This window comes from Neodiprion fabricii, chromosome 2 (genome assembly GCF_021155785.1).
Source record: "Neodiprion fabricii isolate iyNeoFabr1 chromosome 2, iyNeoFabr1.1, whole genome shotgun sequence".
NCBI lineage: Eukaryota > Metazoa > Arthropoda > Insecta > Hymenoptera > Diprionidae > Neodiprion > Neodiprion fabricii.
The window spans coordinates 35,170,764-35,189,517 of record NC_060240.1 but is presented as its reverse complement, the minus strand read 5'-3'; the positions used below and the strand labels follow the sequence as shown (position 1 = coordinate 35,189,517).

Here is an 18,754-nt window from a genome sequence, read left to right as displayed (position 1 = left end):
TCCCCAATGGTGCAGGTATTTAGCCGGCTGCTCCCCAGGGGTTGTTTTCGACAAAAGAAGGTCCTCGCCCGCTCCGCCTGACAAGAAATGGTGAAATCCGAAAGGCCTGTGTACGCGGCGTAATAATAGCCGTCCGAAAGGGTACGACGCAACGAGAGTCACGGAGCTTCAGCCACTGACGTCACTCGTCGACACGAGGCGGAGAGGAGAAGGCCAGAGGCCTTGGCATCGCGACCAACGCAGAATCGTCAGACCGGCGCCAGCGAGGTCCACGACTCGTAAATGCCGAGAAACGTATCCGACGGGGATGAAATCCCCGGCGTGGCAGCAATTTTACGAGCTTTCAAACCGCCCTCGTTGCGTGGTCCGCGTTATGGATTATTTCCCCCAACACCCCTGTACGCGTCTTAATACGATCCCGGCATGAATCGCCGTGGATCTTTTACCCTCGTTTTTATACGAAAAGCTCTTTGTCGTCCCGTTGAACGGCGGAAGCCACTCTGAAATCAAATTTCTGACGCGATGATGCCGCGCGTTTCTTTCATCCTGCACCCTCTGCACGTCGAAGCCTCTGTATACGCGCCATCCACGGCGTATAACGCTTGGCGTCTCTTGTCAGCTAGTGACAAGCCCAAGGTATAGAGACTGTAGACTTCTGCCTAGGTCGTACCTATCTCGTATTAATCGCGAACAAAACTTGAGGCAAAACTCTGGCTGATCGATCCGGCCTAGCGACAAACAGCTTTGTGTTGTCAACGCTCGCGCCTCTTGTATTGCCTTTGACGCCGAACAATTCGCACCGTCGTTACTTCTACACGAGTGTACGTTGTCGGAATTAGGAACGCGTGACAATTTTTTTTTTTTTTTTCAACACAGTGTCGAGGCGAGAATTAACCTCGAACAGTTCGTTTGTGTCGCTTCAACTTCAACTTGGCCGATATCGAAAGGTATGTTTTTCAGCCGCCTCGTAACAAGCTATCAGTGGACTGGGAGAGCTAATTTCAATCGAAAAATGGTCAATTTTAAGGTAATTAGTATCGCCGTATTTTTGTTTACCGGTGTATAGAATAAGTTGCTCAGTTTTGGTCTCAAAATAGAATCGAACGTGACTTTTAAATATTCATGAGCAAGTTTACGAATCGCTAAGACTGTGAGCAAACTCTATTTGCAATATTCATGCTGTGCAGACTAATGAAGACGTTTAAGTTTTCTTATTTTATTTCGGTGCTTAGCCAAAATATGCGAATGAATTGCTAAAGCGTCTGAACAAGTGAAAAACAGGTTTCTATTGAGCCTCGTTGATGAGACAAGGATTTGGAAACGAAATAAAATCGTTATAAATTAATTTTTAGCTCATGATTTTGATTTCCAGAACTGAACTCCCTAGGAAGTATTACAGTTAAGCAATCGAATTCATGGAATCTTCAGAGAATGTTTAAATTACTTTAACAAGGCGCTAGTGTAAGGCCACGCAATCGTTCCTATTTGGAAGAGGTCGAATCGATTCGTGCGTGTCCAATGTAGAGCTCGATTATACCGTAGCTGAAATTCTCGAGCTCGCAGCAGTTTGTGCTACGTTCACCAGGTCGCAGTAGCTTCCAGCTATCATCGCGAGCTCTGCAGAATCGGGAAAGTTAAGCTCTCGGGGTACAAAAATAGCTCAAGATTTTTCGGAGATCGTGAACAACTTCTTTTCAATCAGCTTGGGTACAAGAGAAAAAATAAAAATATATATATATATATATTTGAGTGAAAATGAAGTCGGCACAGAAACTCAGTAGAGTCTCAGGTCTTAAGCGAGCGCATTTCATCCAGAAGAAACTAAGCTTCAATGTTAATCATGGTGATCTTGATTATTTCGACGTCCGTCTCTCTACCCATAAAACTTTTTCTACAGACATTCGCTCGCATCGAAATTAGTTTTCATGTCATTAGGCAACTCCTGATACCTTACAGCATAAACACATTAGAAATATAACCCATGGTATACATATGTGCACTTGAAGCTGGGTTTCGCAGGTGAGGCAAAAGAAGCGACGAAGAGAGTCAGGACTTGTAGCATTAATACCCGAGTCTAGATGGATGTGTGTTCAATCGCTTTTTTCCGCTCAAATCTGCAATTGTGCCCTGAGGTACAGCATCCGTCGCAGACTGATTCTGTCGTTCGTGGTAAAGCATTCGTCTGTTCGGATGAATGGTGAAAGTTTTCACGGAAGCGATGAAGGTTGAACGTTTGTCCTACAAGACAATAAAAAATAATTGTTGTTATATTTTGACCGTTATCAGAATATATGCTTGTATAAAAAAAGCTTTTGGTTTAAGACACCCGTGGTATGAAACTCATCCTAACATCTCTGACGGGCTTTGAAGGATTTGGTACCCGGCGATTGTTCGTGGTGTGATGAATCGGATGTGATCACTTTCGACCCAAGATTTGATTCAGGCGTAGACAACATCTCAGTGTTCTTATACGAAATCAACAAAACGATGAACTTTGCAATAAAAAAAGGAACATAATTTTCATACGTTAAAAATTTGTATTTCACAGTCAAATCTGATAATTTTTGGACAAAATTTCCAGTCGTTGCTGCTCAGCGAGAATTGGAAGAATCGTATCGCTTGAAAAAAAATTATGTAACATCATGACGCAATAAAAATTTCCACAAACAAACACGTATTCAAGTCTTCCAGTGTCTGCCAGCTCAATTACTTTGTGCAATCAGTTTCCACACACCGCCGATTCTTGAGTTAGCTTGGTGTTAGTTTTGATACGTACATATATAGCATCGTTGCTCGGGGAAATCCAGTCATACTCGATGCTTATGTTCTCAGAATTGACGCGAATGTTGCTTAATTAGGTAAGACGTGATAGACGTGAACGAGATTTAAAAAACGCCACGTATAGTGCAGGTATATAGCACATTTTGATGACGTGGTAATTCATACCTTGTCGACGAGGTGCCACGTGTCTTTGGGCCGACAAGTAAGCCACGGTCGCAGAATGGTGTAGAGGTCAGAATTACCCGTTGCCCCAACTGCCATTTTCTCATATGTAATATTAACCCTTCCCAGAACTACATAAGCACTCATATCTTATATGTACAATCCTGACATGTTTCACGGTGCGTGACGAATGTTGGATAGCTTATAGCAGTGTTTTTCAACGTTCTTGAATTCGCGATTCCTTTGCAAGTAATAAAAATCTGGCGGTCCCCCAAGTCCATAATAAAACTAGGTATGTCAGTGACTTCGAAAACGACGCGTTCAATTTCCAATGGTAAACACAAAAACTAAGAAGAGAAGTAAGCTTTAATTAAAAAATGATTTCATTATTTGCGTCTAAAAAATACAACCACGATTCGACAATTTATTAAAAAATAAACAGGCACAGCTTTTTCACTGAATATGTTGTATTTTCATTGCAACGTAAGACCTACAACCCTTGCTTTTTACTTTTATCTGGATTGCGGCACAGGTTGAAACAGAGCTTTTTACGAATGGCATTTTCGGTTAAAATTCAATCCATTATCCACCTGCCATTAAATTATTGCGGTAAATAATTAACCTACGATGGTTTATTCCCTACAACCAGTCTTGAAGCATTCGATCCATATCCCGATCGTGACATGTTTGTTTGCCGTCCTGATCTAGAGAATCGCTCGCGATCGGTTGCCGAGTATTTTTTACGAAAAATCGTTTATTCAGACCCGACAATGTGGCAATCGGCGCACTTTTACTGCTGTACTAAAAATAGAAATGGTGGAAATAATAGCCTCACCATGGAAACTTGTCGTGACGGCGCTGGATATTCACCCCTTCATAATATATCCGGGAGTCGATCTCGACACCCGACCTCGTTCGTAAAAGTCAAATCGATATCTACATTGTCAGGATATAAGGTGCAGAAGCGATACAGGAATAAATGCAATCGCGATACGAGATGTGTACGGAAGTGGGCGGGTTACGTTTGATTTTCGATTATCATAGGTTTTTCAAACCCTCCGTCCATCCAGAAGCACAACTGTTCCGCTACAACTCGAAAACGCTACGTATCAATTATTCAACATGTTATTGTCAATGCGTATTTATACGCCACCCTGACATTAATGCTATTCTAAATAATTGTCGTATTGTCGCATCCGGTTAGTTATTATCTGATAACGAAGAGTAGGAGGAAATGGGGTCTGAAATATATATTTGTTTTTCTTTGTAAGTAGATACAGATATTTAATATAAAAATTGGTTGTCACAGTCTGCCAGCATACATCATTGATCGTTGGATCTTTGTTCGCACTTCACGTAGGATTTCTTCGCACATCGGGTTTCCATCACACAAGTTTCATACGACAATTTCTCATCAGTCATTTGTACGTGGAAAAATTTCGAACCGCATCCCTGCTTACGTACAAAAATATTAGAATAGGTATCTATTTCCCGTTTGAAAATGAATCTACTTTCCAAATACAAAGCTTTTTAAAACCTTGTTTACGAAGATTCGGCACGTGATGCGTGTAAAAATTACCATGTATCAATGTCTTCATATAAATGCGCTGCAGCTATATTCTTATAATGTTGAGAGTTTTCCAAAAAAAAAAAGTAATCATAATTCCGGCGAACCTTTGAAATCGTCGAAATTTCATCCCGGCTAGAATTTCGTGGGAAAATTGATTCTACATCTGTTTGAGGGGTGTCGATCGAAACCGGAAGTGATTTCGGCTGAATAGAAAAACAAAGTACTGCGACAGGGCAGTCCTACAGATTATCGCGCCGGGCCATCCGATAAGTAATATTCGAGGTATTAACTGCGCGGCTTCGGTGTTTACCCTTAGTTCGAACGGCGCTCGTACCTGAGCGCCGCGACGCCTCGGCGTCGGTGGCATTCATCGCGTTGGCTCCGTCGACGATACATCAGTCAAGGTGACTAGAGTTTTTTTTCCCACCCCTAGTATTGCTCGCACTTGGCTGTGCACGTTGATGAAAACTAGTCAGTTTAAACTCGGCGTGGTCTCCGACTTTCAATTGCGATTATGTAATTTTTTTCATATTTGTGATTACTTCTGTCTCAATCGTTCCTAGATATTTTTGAAATAAATTCACGTGTCATTTTGTTAAAGAATTACGAATTACGAATTTTCACGTCAAATGGTAAGTTGTGCTTCGTAAAGTACCTAGGCGACATACGCATCTCGATTGTCTTAGGTCACTCTAATAAAACCTGTCGTTACATGGAAGTTTGAAATAGCTTCTCAGGCGATATTGTCTGTGCGTAGCTGCTTGGCAATTTTCTTTTTTATGCAATCGAACGTAGGCTTCAGCTTTTCGTGCTATACTAGTAATCGCAACTTTGTTATTTTCTGCGTAAAATAAGCTAATTGTTAATTATTCAAACAATTCTTCATCGTTCCTGCTTTTGTTTTCCCTTGTACGCTTCGAAACCATAAGCAAACAGATCACGCGTACATGCATATGTGCATTGCGTGTATTGTTTCAACTTTATATAAACCCAAGACCGTCTGTTTTTACCCCATGAGTACCCACATCGATTGGGGGATATTTTTGTCCCCTAATGAATACCCATCAACCTATGTGCGCGACGTTTCAAACCCCCGGCCTGTTGGACGAGTGATCGTTAATCGGGATATTGACTCGACAATTACTATTTTTCCCTGTCCCTCTTTATCGTCGGCAAGTCAACCCAACTATCGTTCCACGATCGCATAATTCTCCAGTTCTCTTGGCGTTTCGTTCGAAGTTCAACAGATTCAACTATTCTCCGCTTTGAGTTTGGTTTTGGGAAAAATTTCGTATCGGTAACGAATGTTGAAGCACCAGATCCGGTAGATTCAATTCGGGATCCTCACTTCGTATCGAACACTGACAATGAAAGTGAAACCGGGGAGCGACTGCGTCGAATTTTACGAACGAATACGGTTGTTCTTCCAAAACGAAGTTCTCTCCGGGGCTCGATTCAACCTACAGTAGTTAATATCGCACGGCGAACGAAATTCGAGAGTCAGTCATTCGCGAGAAGCCTTTTATCCGGCAAAGTTGTACGAGTGGATAAAACTTGGTCATGCAGAAAAAACAATTACCTGCCTTTTCTGAGCCCTCCGGAATAGGTGTAGGTATAATTTGCGTGTGTATGGGTTCTAACGGAGTTTTGATGGCCGCATTACTTCCCCGTTAGGCGTCGTATTTTTATTCCAATAATAAGAAAATACCGATCTCCCTTATTTCGATCTTCGTACGGTGATAGAATACACTCTAATTCGTGAGGTAGCTTCTCTTCTCTTTGCACACACCACCCTGTCGAATGATCAAATCTGGAGATAATCGATTTGAGTTAACTGGGAAAGAACGGTGTGAAAGTGCAGGTTTGGAAATTCGCACTGATCTCCTTGCGATGTGAGCTTAAAAATAAAAGGGGAACTGAAAGTGAGTGGGGTTTAATTTAATGGAAATATTGGTAAAATCCAATAACATTATGGTCTTCTTCGTGTTTCATAGACGAGAATTCAACCGTCAGTGAGTATCGATTAGTCTAGAATATGATTCCAAAGTGAATTGCGTTGATTATCATGCATGCGACGTGATGAAAATTCGATTATGTCTGTCTGCTGGTCGATTGTTCTTTAAAAGCTCTGAGTAAGGTTCGAAGTTGACGAGAAAACCAAAAAAAGTCTTCGAGGGTGACTTGAGGCCGCATTCGGTATACCTATAAGTAAATATGACCGCAATCGATACAGCTTTTACCACGAAAGATACGTGTCTCTCGTACAACTGTCGTCACGCACGTCACTCGCAATCAGCTGAAAATTACCCGGTAGCGTTTTTTAACTCGGAACTAGTTCAACGTACGCCAATAATTTGCCGAAAGCTATTATCATGCGTGTATTTGTCGATCCTCTAGCCGCTGCCAGAACTGAAAATATCGATAGGACAGGGATTGTTTACGAACACGTGACCGAATGTCAACCGGAATGAGAAGCTTGATTGACGTGTTACATCGCGTCTATAATGGATACTTGACGTATCTCATCGCTTGCGGTGGGACTTGGACTTGAATTAATCTAGCATTGTTTTTGACAGGTGGCGGGTTTCGAAGCTCGTATCAATCCGGCTGAAATTGCGCTTCCTATGACAACCATGAATAATACAAGCAACGCTGTAATCAGCGTCAACGGACGTCCCGACGACATTCGGAAGCACGTGATCGGCGGTAAGTGTTAATTAATATGCTTGTGTTGTAGGAAACGCGCGATATGACGGCGTCAAAAGACTCTGTCTTTTATGCCAGAATATGCAACTTTGAAGATAAAAAGCACGCTCGTTAAGCCGAGATGACCGAAGATACAGTCTTCCAGTAAATCTGTTTTTGATGCCTCTGGATACTGCGTGCATATTTTTTTACGGGTTGGCAAACAATTTTTTTTCTTTTACATACTTGCTAAATCCTATCGATTTGTATTGCAATATGCTGTTTGAATTGAACCTGAGTACTTAAAAATTTAATCCCATTCCTCTACGACCTTTGTAATCGTTTAAGCGTTATTTATTTATTTTTCTCTTGTACAGGATTGTACACGATTATAACTTTCGGAACAAAGAGAGATTAGGCCAGTCCACTCGCCACACTTATGTTCATAATACAGGCACAAATACATTCGAATGGGTAACTTCATTAAAAATTAATCCTTAACGACTCGCCGTGTTTGGTAGGGGTAGAATAATTTTGAATGAAATGGTGCACGGGCAGTAATTTTGTAAAGCTATTTTACAAGCGGCCATCGATAACATAACTCGCCATTTCGTACGACAGCTTGGACGGATAAATTGTAAATTGTTTGATGCGAAAAAAAATAGCGAGTCTTGATCGGGATCATTATCTATATAATGAGATGACTATTCGCTGATTATCAGTTTTAGACCATCTTTATTTTTATAGCATTCACTTGTGGTTATCGTGCCTTCAAGCCTCGTTGAAATTGTTGAAATTACGCAAATTTTCGTGCTCGATAGATAGAAGTACTGGAAACAACAAAATATATAACAACAATAACAACAATAATAATAATAACAATACAGCGGCGCATCGATGCCTGAAGCACTGAGGTAACGACTTGTCAAGAATTCGGCTAATATTTTTTGCGTCTAATGTACACACATATCCCTGTACTTGACTGACTATGAGATTTGAATTCTATCGACCAAGTCCAGTAGACTGGCATTTTTCCAGTTTAAAAAAAGAATAGCTCATTGTTATGGATTCGATCGGACAGCAGTAGCAGGTCCGCGGTGTAATGCTATCGGAATTCCCATACGTGTGATGATTATGGCTAGTTAGTGAGGTCAGCCGAACACGCGAGCTGTGAACGTATACGCAGGTAATCGCATACATTTATAAACGAAACTCAACTCACTTAGCAAAGTATAAATATCAAATCCAACAACGCCTGCGCTTGGGTCCGAGTCACCGGGGTTTTTTTTTCATCTTCCTACGCGTAGTGTCGATCATGTCTCGATCCAGTTCGGAGAGATTCTTCCGCCAAACGTCGAGAGTTTCCCTGTCGACGAATCGAGCTGGTACATCGCGACAAGTTTCTATGTACGGAGAAGGTAGGAAGGTTGACGAAATTTCTACCTTTCGATTCATCAGGTCAGCTATCTTCCTTTATCACTTCTTCACTCACCCAACTATTTACATCCTAATAGTCAGTCGTACTGAAAAATAGGTAAGATAACTGAGTCGAAAGGATACGGCAATCGGTTTATTCGTCAGTTCCATGAACAAATTTGCTCCAAACCCTCACGTACATGCTCGACAAATCATATTATACACATTTTTACTGTAACAAGCATTTCCTCGAGTGTTGAATTCAGTTTCATTCACCATTGCAAAACGAATCCATTTATTTCTAGGAGCCAAAAAAAAAAAAATCGTTTACGGAATGACTTCATACAGTTAAGAAATGATTTGGTCCGAGTCCTTAACATTTCTAACCGTATGAAAATTGATTATCACTAAAATTTTCGATGAAAATGATGTAAAACTGGAAGCCAATAAGAAAGAATAATATACTTATTGTTAACTGAAAATATTTCAGTACTTCGTTTTGCCCAAGTATTCCCATATCTCCGTCTTTTATTCTAGTAAACAATTTCTTTTCGCCTACTTAATTTAGACGAGATATTTCAGACACGAAACAGAGTAGAAGTTTTACAGATGATAAACTGTGCCGCGACTGACTAACTCGTGCTCGTACCAATGTATTTATTTAAGCTTAGAGCAACTGCTAGACTCAGCTTTCAGACAGTTCCAGGCATATCGTTAAATGAAGGCAACAGAATATGAGTTAAAATAAATAGACCCTAATTCAAGCAGTTGATAAGTATTTTGGCAGTATTACAAGTCTCGTTTGGTCAGCCAATGCCGATACGCGATCAATCAGCTCCGTTTCAATGCGTGTATCTAGTTGGCTCTAATACCAGATTTCTAATGGTGTCGTTATGGCGCGACATTTCGAGTAGACTGTCGAGAACCATTTAATCGGTGGCACTTTTTTTGACATCAATACGAAGGCAGTAGAATGATTTGTAGACATCGAATTCAGAGGAACGAAATTTATTATTCAAGCAAAATGTATGGGCGACGTGCCGGGTAGATTGATAGAATCATATTTCGGTACCTGTATAGATGTTACATATAATTGTAGTTCCACGAACGATGTTATTTAAGCGAATTTTACTTTGACTTGAAGTTGTGCATTGATACGCAGTATCGAGATATAATAGCGGGAATTCACTCTGTGTTGTAGACCTCGAATCAGTTCATTCGATGTCGATTTTCCAATTTCAATTCACCAATGAGTCTCTTTGTCATTCGGTTCTATCATTTATTTACCACCTCAAACTAATCGCATCCCATTATAAAGCTAGTTAGACACTTTTGCAAGTTCGCTGTTCGCTTCGGAAAACCGAATACTTACGCAGAATGAAACTTTCCAATACCAAAGGTTCACTTTGTAGATGGGTAATCGACACTAATCCGATAGAACAATTCCCGTGGCGCGGTTTCAAGATCAACTTTAATTATACCCCTCAGGTAATTTCCACTGTGAAGATAAATATATAACGGTATACAGCCAGTGTATGAATTATTGCTCGGAAGGTATACTCGATTCTATATTTGAAGGGCGGCCATGATGATGCTCACAGGGGGTTAAGTAAATTGCTGCATCGACCTTCTGCCGATTGACTATAGACCATGGAGCATTAAATAGCCACCATGAGTGTATCTACATTTGTCAAGTATCTCTCTCTCTATTGTACATATACATACATACATACATACATATATATGTATATATGTATGTTTGGCTCGGGCACTTCCCTCAAGGCTGTCGTACAGTTTATACGGTGTTTGAATAGATCAGAGAGAAGCCTCTCGCGTACGATTTTCTTTCTCTCTCTCTTGAGGGTTATTCGATCGCACTTTGAATTGTCCGCTAAAAGTATTTTGACATCCCTGTTTACCTTACCCAGCGGCGCCGTCGTTTCTGGGTTTCGAAGTACGGAGGAAAAATCATTTTCCGGATTCTGTACGTCGCAATCTCGAGAGTCAGCTAGCTAAGCTTAAAGGAGATAATATAAGAGAGCGGGATGATGCAAATTTTCATTTATCCTGTAATCTTAGAATTGTTCAGTTTCATATCTATACTATGCCAAGTAAAATTTTCAATGGAGAGTAAGGAACAATAGCTCGTCACGTATTCGTGATTTGCAACCAGGGCAACATAGAATCGTATCACGAGCAACTCAATCAGCTGACTAAAGTTTCGACATACGATGCAACGTTAGTCAAAGCGCAGTTCGCGGCTATTGTTCTGTATCATGCATGCTCTGTTTCTCTAAATCGATATAACAAACCTGAGTTTATAAATGCATGAAAAGTGACTGCGCAGCGTGATGTCGATTTGATAATTCCGAACATAAATTAATAAATCGCTGAGAATTCCCGGCTTCTTTTTCTTCCTAATTACCGTACCTTCTCTTTGATCGATGGCACCGATTGAATCACTCCCCAAATCCCTGACTTTTAATATCCGCTGTAAAGTGACTGCTTTCTTCAGTGGTTTAAAGACTCAGCCAGTCCTGTCAACTACGGAAAAATCATCATTTCTAAACAGTGCGAGAATCCAGGAAGCTTGCAGCGATGAGGCGTCACGCATAAATGTGATTACACGTGATATATCGATCTTGGGCCTATAAAATTGAGCGCAGACTGATATCCACGCATCGTTCCACAACAATCAACCATTTCAGCCCCAACGAGCGACTGGCTGAAGTAATTATGATTATAGAGCATATAACAGTAAAGTACCAAAACCAGCACCAGGATAATATCCAGCGTGGCTTGTGCCGCCGAGTTTCCCTCTCGGCGCATGTCCGTTTCTAAGGGTTGGTTAGGCGGCCAGGGGAGGAAAATTTTAGCTAGCATTCGCCGTGCCGTGTTGTGGCAAGCGCATCGCCCTCGCCTTGTTTCAATCGTGATTAGACGAACCACGTTCATTACTCGCCGTTGTCCTCGATCGCGACGGTCTAGGCCAGGGAAACGCGAATCCGCCAAGGAGGGTAGAAAGCCGAAGATGGCCGACGACGAGCAAAAGCCATATAATCCAGTGGGTAGGTTTGACACGCTGACCTGTATTTTGACTCTGTGGCAAGTGAAGCACTCGAGGATTGTACGATCGTCCAGGGTGAACTGTTGAAAATCTGCGCATTACTTTTCCGCAAGACGCGTGTGCACGGTGAAGTATCAAAGTCAGGTAGATTGTTGTTGCTTCTCTATATTTTATATTTTCGACGGTATTCCTTCCGTTTCGCGTGCGGAAGAGAATATTTTTTTACGCCGATGAGGGGTGGAAGCGCTAGGGTTGTGTTTTGCACCCATCAATTTCCCACTACTATAATGCATCTAGGGTACGTATATCACTATAGTAGGTGCGGATTAAAATTTCATCTGCAAGTACGTTTCTACATCTATACTAGTTTTTTGCATGTCGCTCGATTATTTATATTTCAGGGAAAAAATCAAGCTCGTATCTACGGGAAGAAAACCGCTCTTGTATGTACAGTGTCGTTTATTCCTCCGCAAATAAAACTTATATTTACATTTGTATTCTATACTTTTGTTGATTTATCAATGAGATCGTTGCAGGCAAAAGTTTAAAGGTCAATACTGCCGACAGAGTAAATCAGAGAAAAAGGAACAGTGTTTTCTTTTTCTGACAATTAGTATAACTAAAGTACCCATGACGATAATCCGGAAAAATCTGAACCACTCACGCATAAACGCCCGTGAAAACGGTTCGTCGTCTTCATTGATACAATTCAGTATTTGCCGGAGTATCTGACACGAAGTCTGATTTGAAAGCGTAGTATAAGAATACACGTTACACCCGGGTAGGTACTTCCCCTGACAAAGATAAGAAATCACCCTGCGACGCAGAGCACCTCTTGTGTTCCAACGTATTGTTGTACCCAACGCAGTCATCTCGACGGACAGGAGAAGCAATTCCGAATACAATGACAATAAAAGGGATTCGATGTTTCAGCGGAAGAGAGAAGGACCGACGACGCGACAACGTGCGGCAACATCCTTGTCGCATTGTCCTGGGTTGTCGTCGTCCTGACAATGCCCTTCTCCCTCTTCGTCTGTTTCAAGGTACGAATTCATTATGGACCCACACATATGCAATCAAAAGAAGTCGTAGGCCTTCTTTGGATCCGTGAAATCGGTGGATTAAAAATATAGTTAACATTTACCGATTGGTCGTCGACGAACTCGTCTTCCGACGTAAGCCTTCCAAGTATTTCCAAAGACTTCGTACGCCTGTACGTATATCTACTTTGTAAAATGGACTCTATTAAATTTGGTCCCCGGCGCAGCGGGCTAACCGTGAAAAGCTAAGCGACGCAAAATATACATACGCTTGAGTAGTCCAACGCGCAATTTAAGCGCCCACTACTTCTGGCAACCCACGGAGTGAGCCGGGATTAATCTAGTTAATGTTGCAGGTCGTCCAGGAGTACGAGAGAGCGGTGATATTCCGGCTGGGTCGGCTTCTCTCTGGAGGTGCGAAGGGACCGGGTGAGTCGTTGATTAACATTAATTGGACTAATGACTTTTGGAAGTACCCGTGACGTCATTCCGCAGCCACGCCAAGCTTTTCGTCCTGGAAAAACTGTCGTCCTTTGAAAATTGACTCCGCGGCGAAGGTTCTTGATACACGATACGCCGAAAGGATGATGGAATATCGATAGCTCACGATCAGCCGATGCCCCAACGACTTTGTTGCACGTAGCGGTTCTTGTTTCTTGTTTATTCTCGTGCCGTGAGTGTTTGCCACGCCTGATGGGGCGCACCTTTGTTTGAGGGGGGTTCAATGAGTTAGCTTGCGCAAAATATGGAGAAAATACGCTTTCGTTGATGTTGTATATATTGTAGATATTTTTCGAATTACTGAACTTTTCGTAGGAAAAAATGATTTTAGTGTATCGACGACCGTCGTCAATTGATACTAACTTATGGTGATGGAGGAATTGCTATTTTTCGATTGACCTGTTATGTGAATCATGGTACACAGGCACATCTTTTTCTTTCAAGTTTTTTCATTTGTTTCCGACTCGTTGCTAGTTGGAAGCTTTGTTCGCAGATTTGGAACAGCTGAAAATGAACTGTTAATTCTGAGTGTAAATTGGAATTAGTTTCGAGATTGTGGTTGAGAATGAATTAACGTTCTTCACGCAAATGCCCGAGTTTTGGCCGGGTCTACGCAAGCTGCAGCATTGTTCATACGGTTGTCTGATCGTAGGCGGAAATCCCCTGAATATTTTAGCTTCTCAATGTCGAAAATTATTCCCAGAGCATATGAAATTTTACAGTACGCGATCGATGTCTAGGTGTACTATTTTAGCCCTCGCTCAATCTAAAACAAGCGTTTTATGTACAACAGGTTGATAATTAATTATTGACGAGCGGGAGGTTGAGCTATCCATAATTAACTTCCCTTTCAACTCCACATTCTGTTCAAGAGACTTCGGTGTTTATTTTTACCCTCGTTTCACCGACAGTGTAAATATCGACTTCGATGGGTTAGCCGATTGCGATTTTTGTGTTCCTTCGACAAAATTACCTCTTGTTAAATTTATCGGCAAGCTTCGATAAAAGTCAATGTCTTCTCAGATTGCTCCTAGAGTAATAAAGGCAAGCGTAACGTGTATTCGATGTGGAATTTTCTTGGAAGGCACTTTTCCAGCGTCCCTCGTAAAAGGAGGACGAGATATAACGTTGCTAACGATACTTCAAAATAAGCTGATACGCTACAAAGACAAGGAGCGGAATAATCGCTTCAAACGTAAGCCGCTAGCTCTATCGCAATAGAAGGAGGAAAAAATGTTTGATGGATATATACATAGGCACACAAACGATAATTCTGCATAGCACCGGGCAAAGGCAACCCGAATTTATTCCCGTGATTTCAATAAGTTTCTTTGTTATTCGACTCGCGGATCTGTTTCGCTTTCAAGTGTCTAATATTATATGTATACGCTCGCAATCGAATCGCGTTGTTATAGGTATTGGTGTGACGTCAGCCAGGCTGAAGCGTGTCTTCTATTTCAGAATTCTGCCGTGATGATCTTTAGTTATTCCGAATTTTAGCTGAAATATTCAGTGTTTCCCAGAACTGCTTTTACCTTCATTTTAATTAGGAGAAGTTAATGCACCATGAAACTAACGGCGGTCGGCGTACAACTTTGCCCATCGTGAGCCAACTATACGCCTTACTAGGTTGCTTGGTATCGTGGATTGAACAAGCTTTCCGTCTCTAGCCGAGATGTGTCGTCGGCATTTGAATATTAATTCATGATATGGATAATCAAGCACTGTTGTCGTTATTTTCAGCCTGGCAGATCTTCTAATTAGTGATTCACAACTACGTTAACGACATTTCTACGAACAACGAATCCTTCAGATCGTTGAATGACTTTGAATGAAAGCTCGCCAACTTTAACCGAAAATCACGTCGAAACTTTTATCTTGGAAAAAAATTAACGGCTACACTTTTGTTGTAGGAATATTTTTCATTCTACCCTGCATTGATTGCTACGCACGCGTCGATCTACGAACCCGGACCTACGATGTTCCACCCCAGGAGGTGAGTTCAAATATATCAGAACAATTCACGCCATCCTCTTGTTTTTAGTCATTCAATAATACACTCTAGCTTCAGGGACCTAATTTTCTAAAATCTCTAACGTTCAAAAGCACTTGAGAACCATAAAAGAGAATTCAAAGAAAAAAAACGATCCATTTCGAAAACAAATTCAATCACAGAAAATCTCCAATTTACGTTTTCACGAATCGCTCCGTAATTGATTCACAATTACGACCGCACCGCAAATAATTCAAAAATGTTTAATCAGCGACTGGCAAAGGGTGGTTTTATTTAATCTTCTCCGATCGCAAAACACTCGATTGAAATATTCGGTGACGTTCCATCGATTGGTGGATCCATCCTTCTCCGAGTACTCATAATTAGTTCTGCTTGATTTCGAAGCGATTATTCGATTGAAATTATTTACTCCGCAGGTCCTAACGAAGGACAGTGTTACGGTGTCCGTAGACGCCGTCGTTTACTACCGAGTGAACAACGCGACGATATCCATAGCCAACGTTGAAAATGCCCACCACAGCACCAGGCTCCTGGCTCAGACAACCCTCAGGAATACCATGGGCACAAGACCACTTCACGAGATTCTCAGCGAGAGGGAGACTATTTCGGGGAATATGCAGGTCGGTAATTTTATTCTCCTGCAATTTTCATTTATCCGCGAATCAGTTGGAGTCCTGGTCCTTACGATGGATCGACGACGATCTTTTCCGATTTTCAATCCGTGCTTTCAAAGACAGTGTTCAACGGATTCTTTCACTTGCATTAGCTTGAAATTGAACAGCAGCTTTATTTTCGGAAAGCTTTTCACGCCAGGAAGCTTGATTAATTCCATTTCGTTCATTTCACGTAAATAATTCGGGATGTATCTTTTTCACGCAGATATCATTGGACGAGGCTACAGATACCTGGGGGATTAAAGTAGAACGGGTTGAAATGTGAGTGATTATCGTGACAGCATTAATACGACACTACAGTCAATCTGTCGCAGGTTGACAAATACGCACTATCGTTCGTCTGATTTTACTCTGCCAATTTTTGTAAATTGATAAAGGCAGTTAGGACTTATTCATTCACCTCGAATTTCGACCGCGTAATTATTTTTATTAAATTTACAGCAAGGACGTCCGTCTCCCAGTTCAACTTCAGAGAGCTATGGCCGCCGAGGCCGAAGCTGCCCGTGAAGCACGAGCTAAGGTAAATCAAAATCTCAGTTGACAAATCTTATCTAGAGGTAATTAACTCCTCGACTATTTTTGGAAATTAAGGTGATCGCCGCCGAGGGAGAACAAAAGGCCAGCAGAGCGCTGCGCGAGGCTTCTGAAGTTATCGGAGATTCACCCGCAGCCCTGCAGCTTCGGTATCTTCAGGTGTGTAACTTTTTTTTTTTTTTTATTTAACAGAAACTTATATTTTCACACTATTTGCCGCACGTGTATTCACGGTCCTGAAATTTGATTTCTAGACTTTGAACACGATTTCCGCGGAGAAGAATTCAACTATCGTATTCCCATTGCCCATCGACATGATAACTTATTTCATGAAGGCAAAAGAAGCGCTATAGTAAGTTTTCACATATTTTAAGTCCGGGTCGCCCTGACGAGCGTAACGATGCTGACGAATTTTCACGATTCGAGTAAAATTGTACTCCTCGAGCTAGACGGATACGTTGAAGGATTTATTTGGCGACACTGTTGTACTTGACCTATAACCTTTAAAAAGTGGAAATCGCAAAGCAGGCGGACATTAAATAGCTTAATAATGAATTATTTCATCCGAAACACCCCTGACGAATTTGGTCAACTCTGCTATCCACTCGTGAAACGGATCGCCGAGCTTGGTGATGGAATTTTAAGGAATTGTACGTTTCTCGACGAACCGCACAAAGAACGCTCGACTGAACTATACACCTGAAGGAAACAGGAAATATTTATTCGCAATCATGTACAGTACCTACATATAACCACATACGAGGGATAACGAGGTTCCTATGTATTTCGTATGGGCATCATTTATTCGAAATCGTCAAGCGTTATTTATAAACGGATATCGCGTGTCTAATGGTATAAGGATGTAATGTGACAAAAAGGCAAATTCGATGGTATTTCGCCGTATTCGCTACAAAAGCTCTCTAAACGCATCTCTACACTAAAATTAACCGAAAAATAAATAAAGGTAAAAAGACTTACGTTTGATGTACACGCCCTTTTAGCAAGAAAAATAATTTTTATTCATCACATTTGTAAATGGTATAAAGTAGCAGAGGAGAATTTAAAAAATTTTATATTATCGAATAATAATATCGGACGTAATTTGAAGAAGTTGATGTGATTATTTTTGATTAAGCTTGTTACGAAAGGGCATCACCGACAGCGCTTACCGTCTTTTTACTCTCAATTGACCCATTTTTCAATTTCGACATTTTTGAATGTATCCTCATATTTTGTCGCGTAAATACAAATAGGGCACGCCTTCTTACCTTTACGTGTGGAAAAATTCGTATTATGGCGCATACGTTATCATACCATTAGACGTTGTGTGAAGTATCGATCGCAAAGATGCGTCTTTCTATCTCTCAGCGTTCGAAACACTTGTCATTCGCATCCTGGGTAGAGGATGTTGAAAGTTAAATATAATGATATATTCACTCCAATCTCTTCGATTTTTAGTTATTTCCATAGCATACGTTGCAGATAAGATTTGGTTAGAATCTTTATGACGAACATACAAAATTGAAAAAAAGAATCACATTACCCTGCAATTAAAATCTCATTATGTAATATTTCGCGATTATATAACCGCCAGTCGTGATATATAATTTTGACGCATCATTTGCGTAGAATATACGGCGAATAAATTATACAAGTTGATGCATAGCCATCATATTTTCTTACCCTCAATAACGCGACTCGATATTACTTTGCAGAGGGTGTTTTATGGCCCATCAATCGATTACTCATTTTACTACGCTCGTTGTATCTCTATAAACGGAATTTTTCGCACGCGAGAATTTGACACTTGCACGAAATTTATTTTGTCGATAACAAACAAAAAAAAAAAAAAAAAGAAAAGGCCGTAGCGTTAAGCATCTCGCATTATAAGTAAATGTGGTGTAAACTTCGTGTATAATAACAGACCTATCAGTAGGTTTAAGCGTCCTAAATTCATACTCATTTAAGTGGCTGTGTTAGAAAAAACGATAATCTTAATAACAAAAAAATATATGAAAACAAGTGAAGTTTATTTCAACAATCATACGGTGATCGAGGCTTAAACGCCTGGAGCTGTAATACAACACAACGCGATTGACACGTGATAGGATTATAATTTTAATCACGATTGCCCGAATAATATATCCCAATTAATATCAAATAATACGTTGATAATTGTGCATCTTAAGCGTGAACTTACATGCAAACAATTAGTTCTGATTAATACGTCAGTCAGGCATTATCTCAGACACTTATTTCTAGATGGAAATATTCGTATTGTGCGAAAGAAAGAGATATAATAATAATGTT

The 18,754-nt window shown here is 40.8% G+C and overlaps 1 protein-coding gene across 9 annotated transcripts; it reads left to right on the top strand.

Moving 5' to 3' along the window:
• The first annotated feature begins 815 nt into the window (after positions 1-815).
• On the top strand, positions 816-18,318 carry LOC124176692 (band 7 protein AGAP004871). 9 transcript variants are annotated; one of them, XM_046558281.1, is made up of 10 exons: positions 816-947; positions 7,090-7,219; positions 12,615-12,724; positions 13,078-13,150; positions 15,136-15,218; positions 15,653-15,856; positions 16,116-16,171; positions 16,352-16,430; positions 16,502-16,603; positions 16,699-18,318. In XM_046558281.1, the coding sequence occupies exons 2-10, from the start codon at positions 7,138-7,140 to the stop codon at positions 16,795-16,797; spliced, it is 888 nt and encodes a 295-aa protein (XP_046414237.1). In that variant the 5' UTR covers positions 816-947; positions 7,090-7,137; the 3' UTR covers positions 16,798-18,318. The 9 variants fall into 9 exon arrangements, with proteins under 9 accessions (XP_046414237.1, XP_046414233.1, XP_046414236.1 ...); XM_046558277.1 differs by lacking the exon at positions 816-947 and adding an exon at positions 998-1,027; XM_046558280.1 differs by lacking the exon at positions 816-947 and adding an exon at positions 4,811-4,917.
• Positions 18,319-18,754: the final 436 nt, after the last annotated feature.

Coding starts and splice junctions, on each gene's coding strand:
- LOC124176692 (XM_046558275.1), top strand. CDS start 6,728: ATGACCGCAATCGATACAGCTTTTACCACGAAAGATACGTGTCTCTCG. Junction 6,824..7,089: donor AATCAGCTGAAAATTACCCG/GTAGCGTTTTTT, acceptor TGTTTTTGACAG/GTGGCGGGTTTCGAAGCTCG. Junction 12,725..13,077: donor CCCTCTTCGTCTGTTTCAAG/GTACGAATTCAT, acceptor TTAATGTTGCAG/GTCGTCCAGGAGTACGAGAG.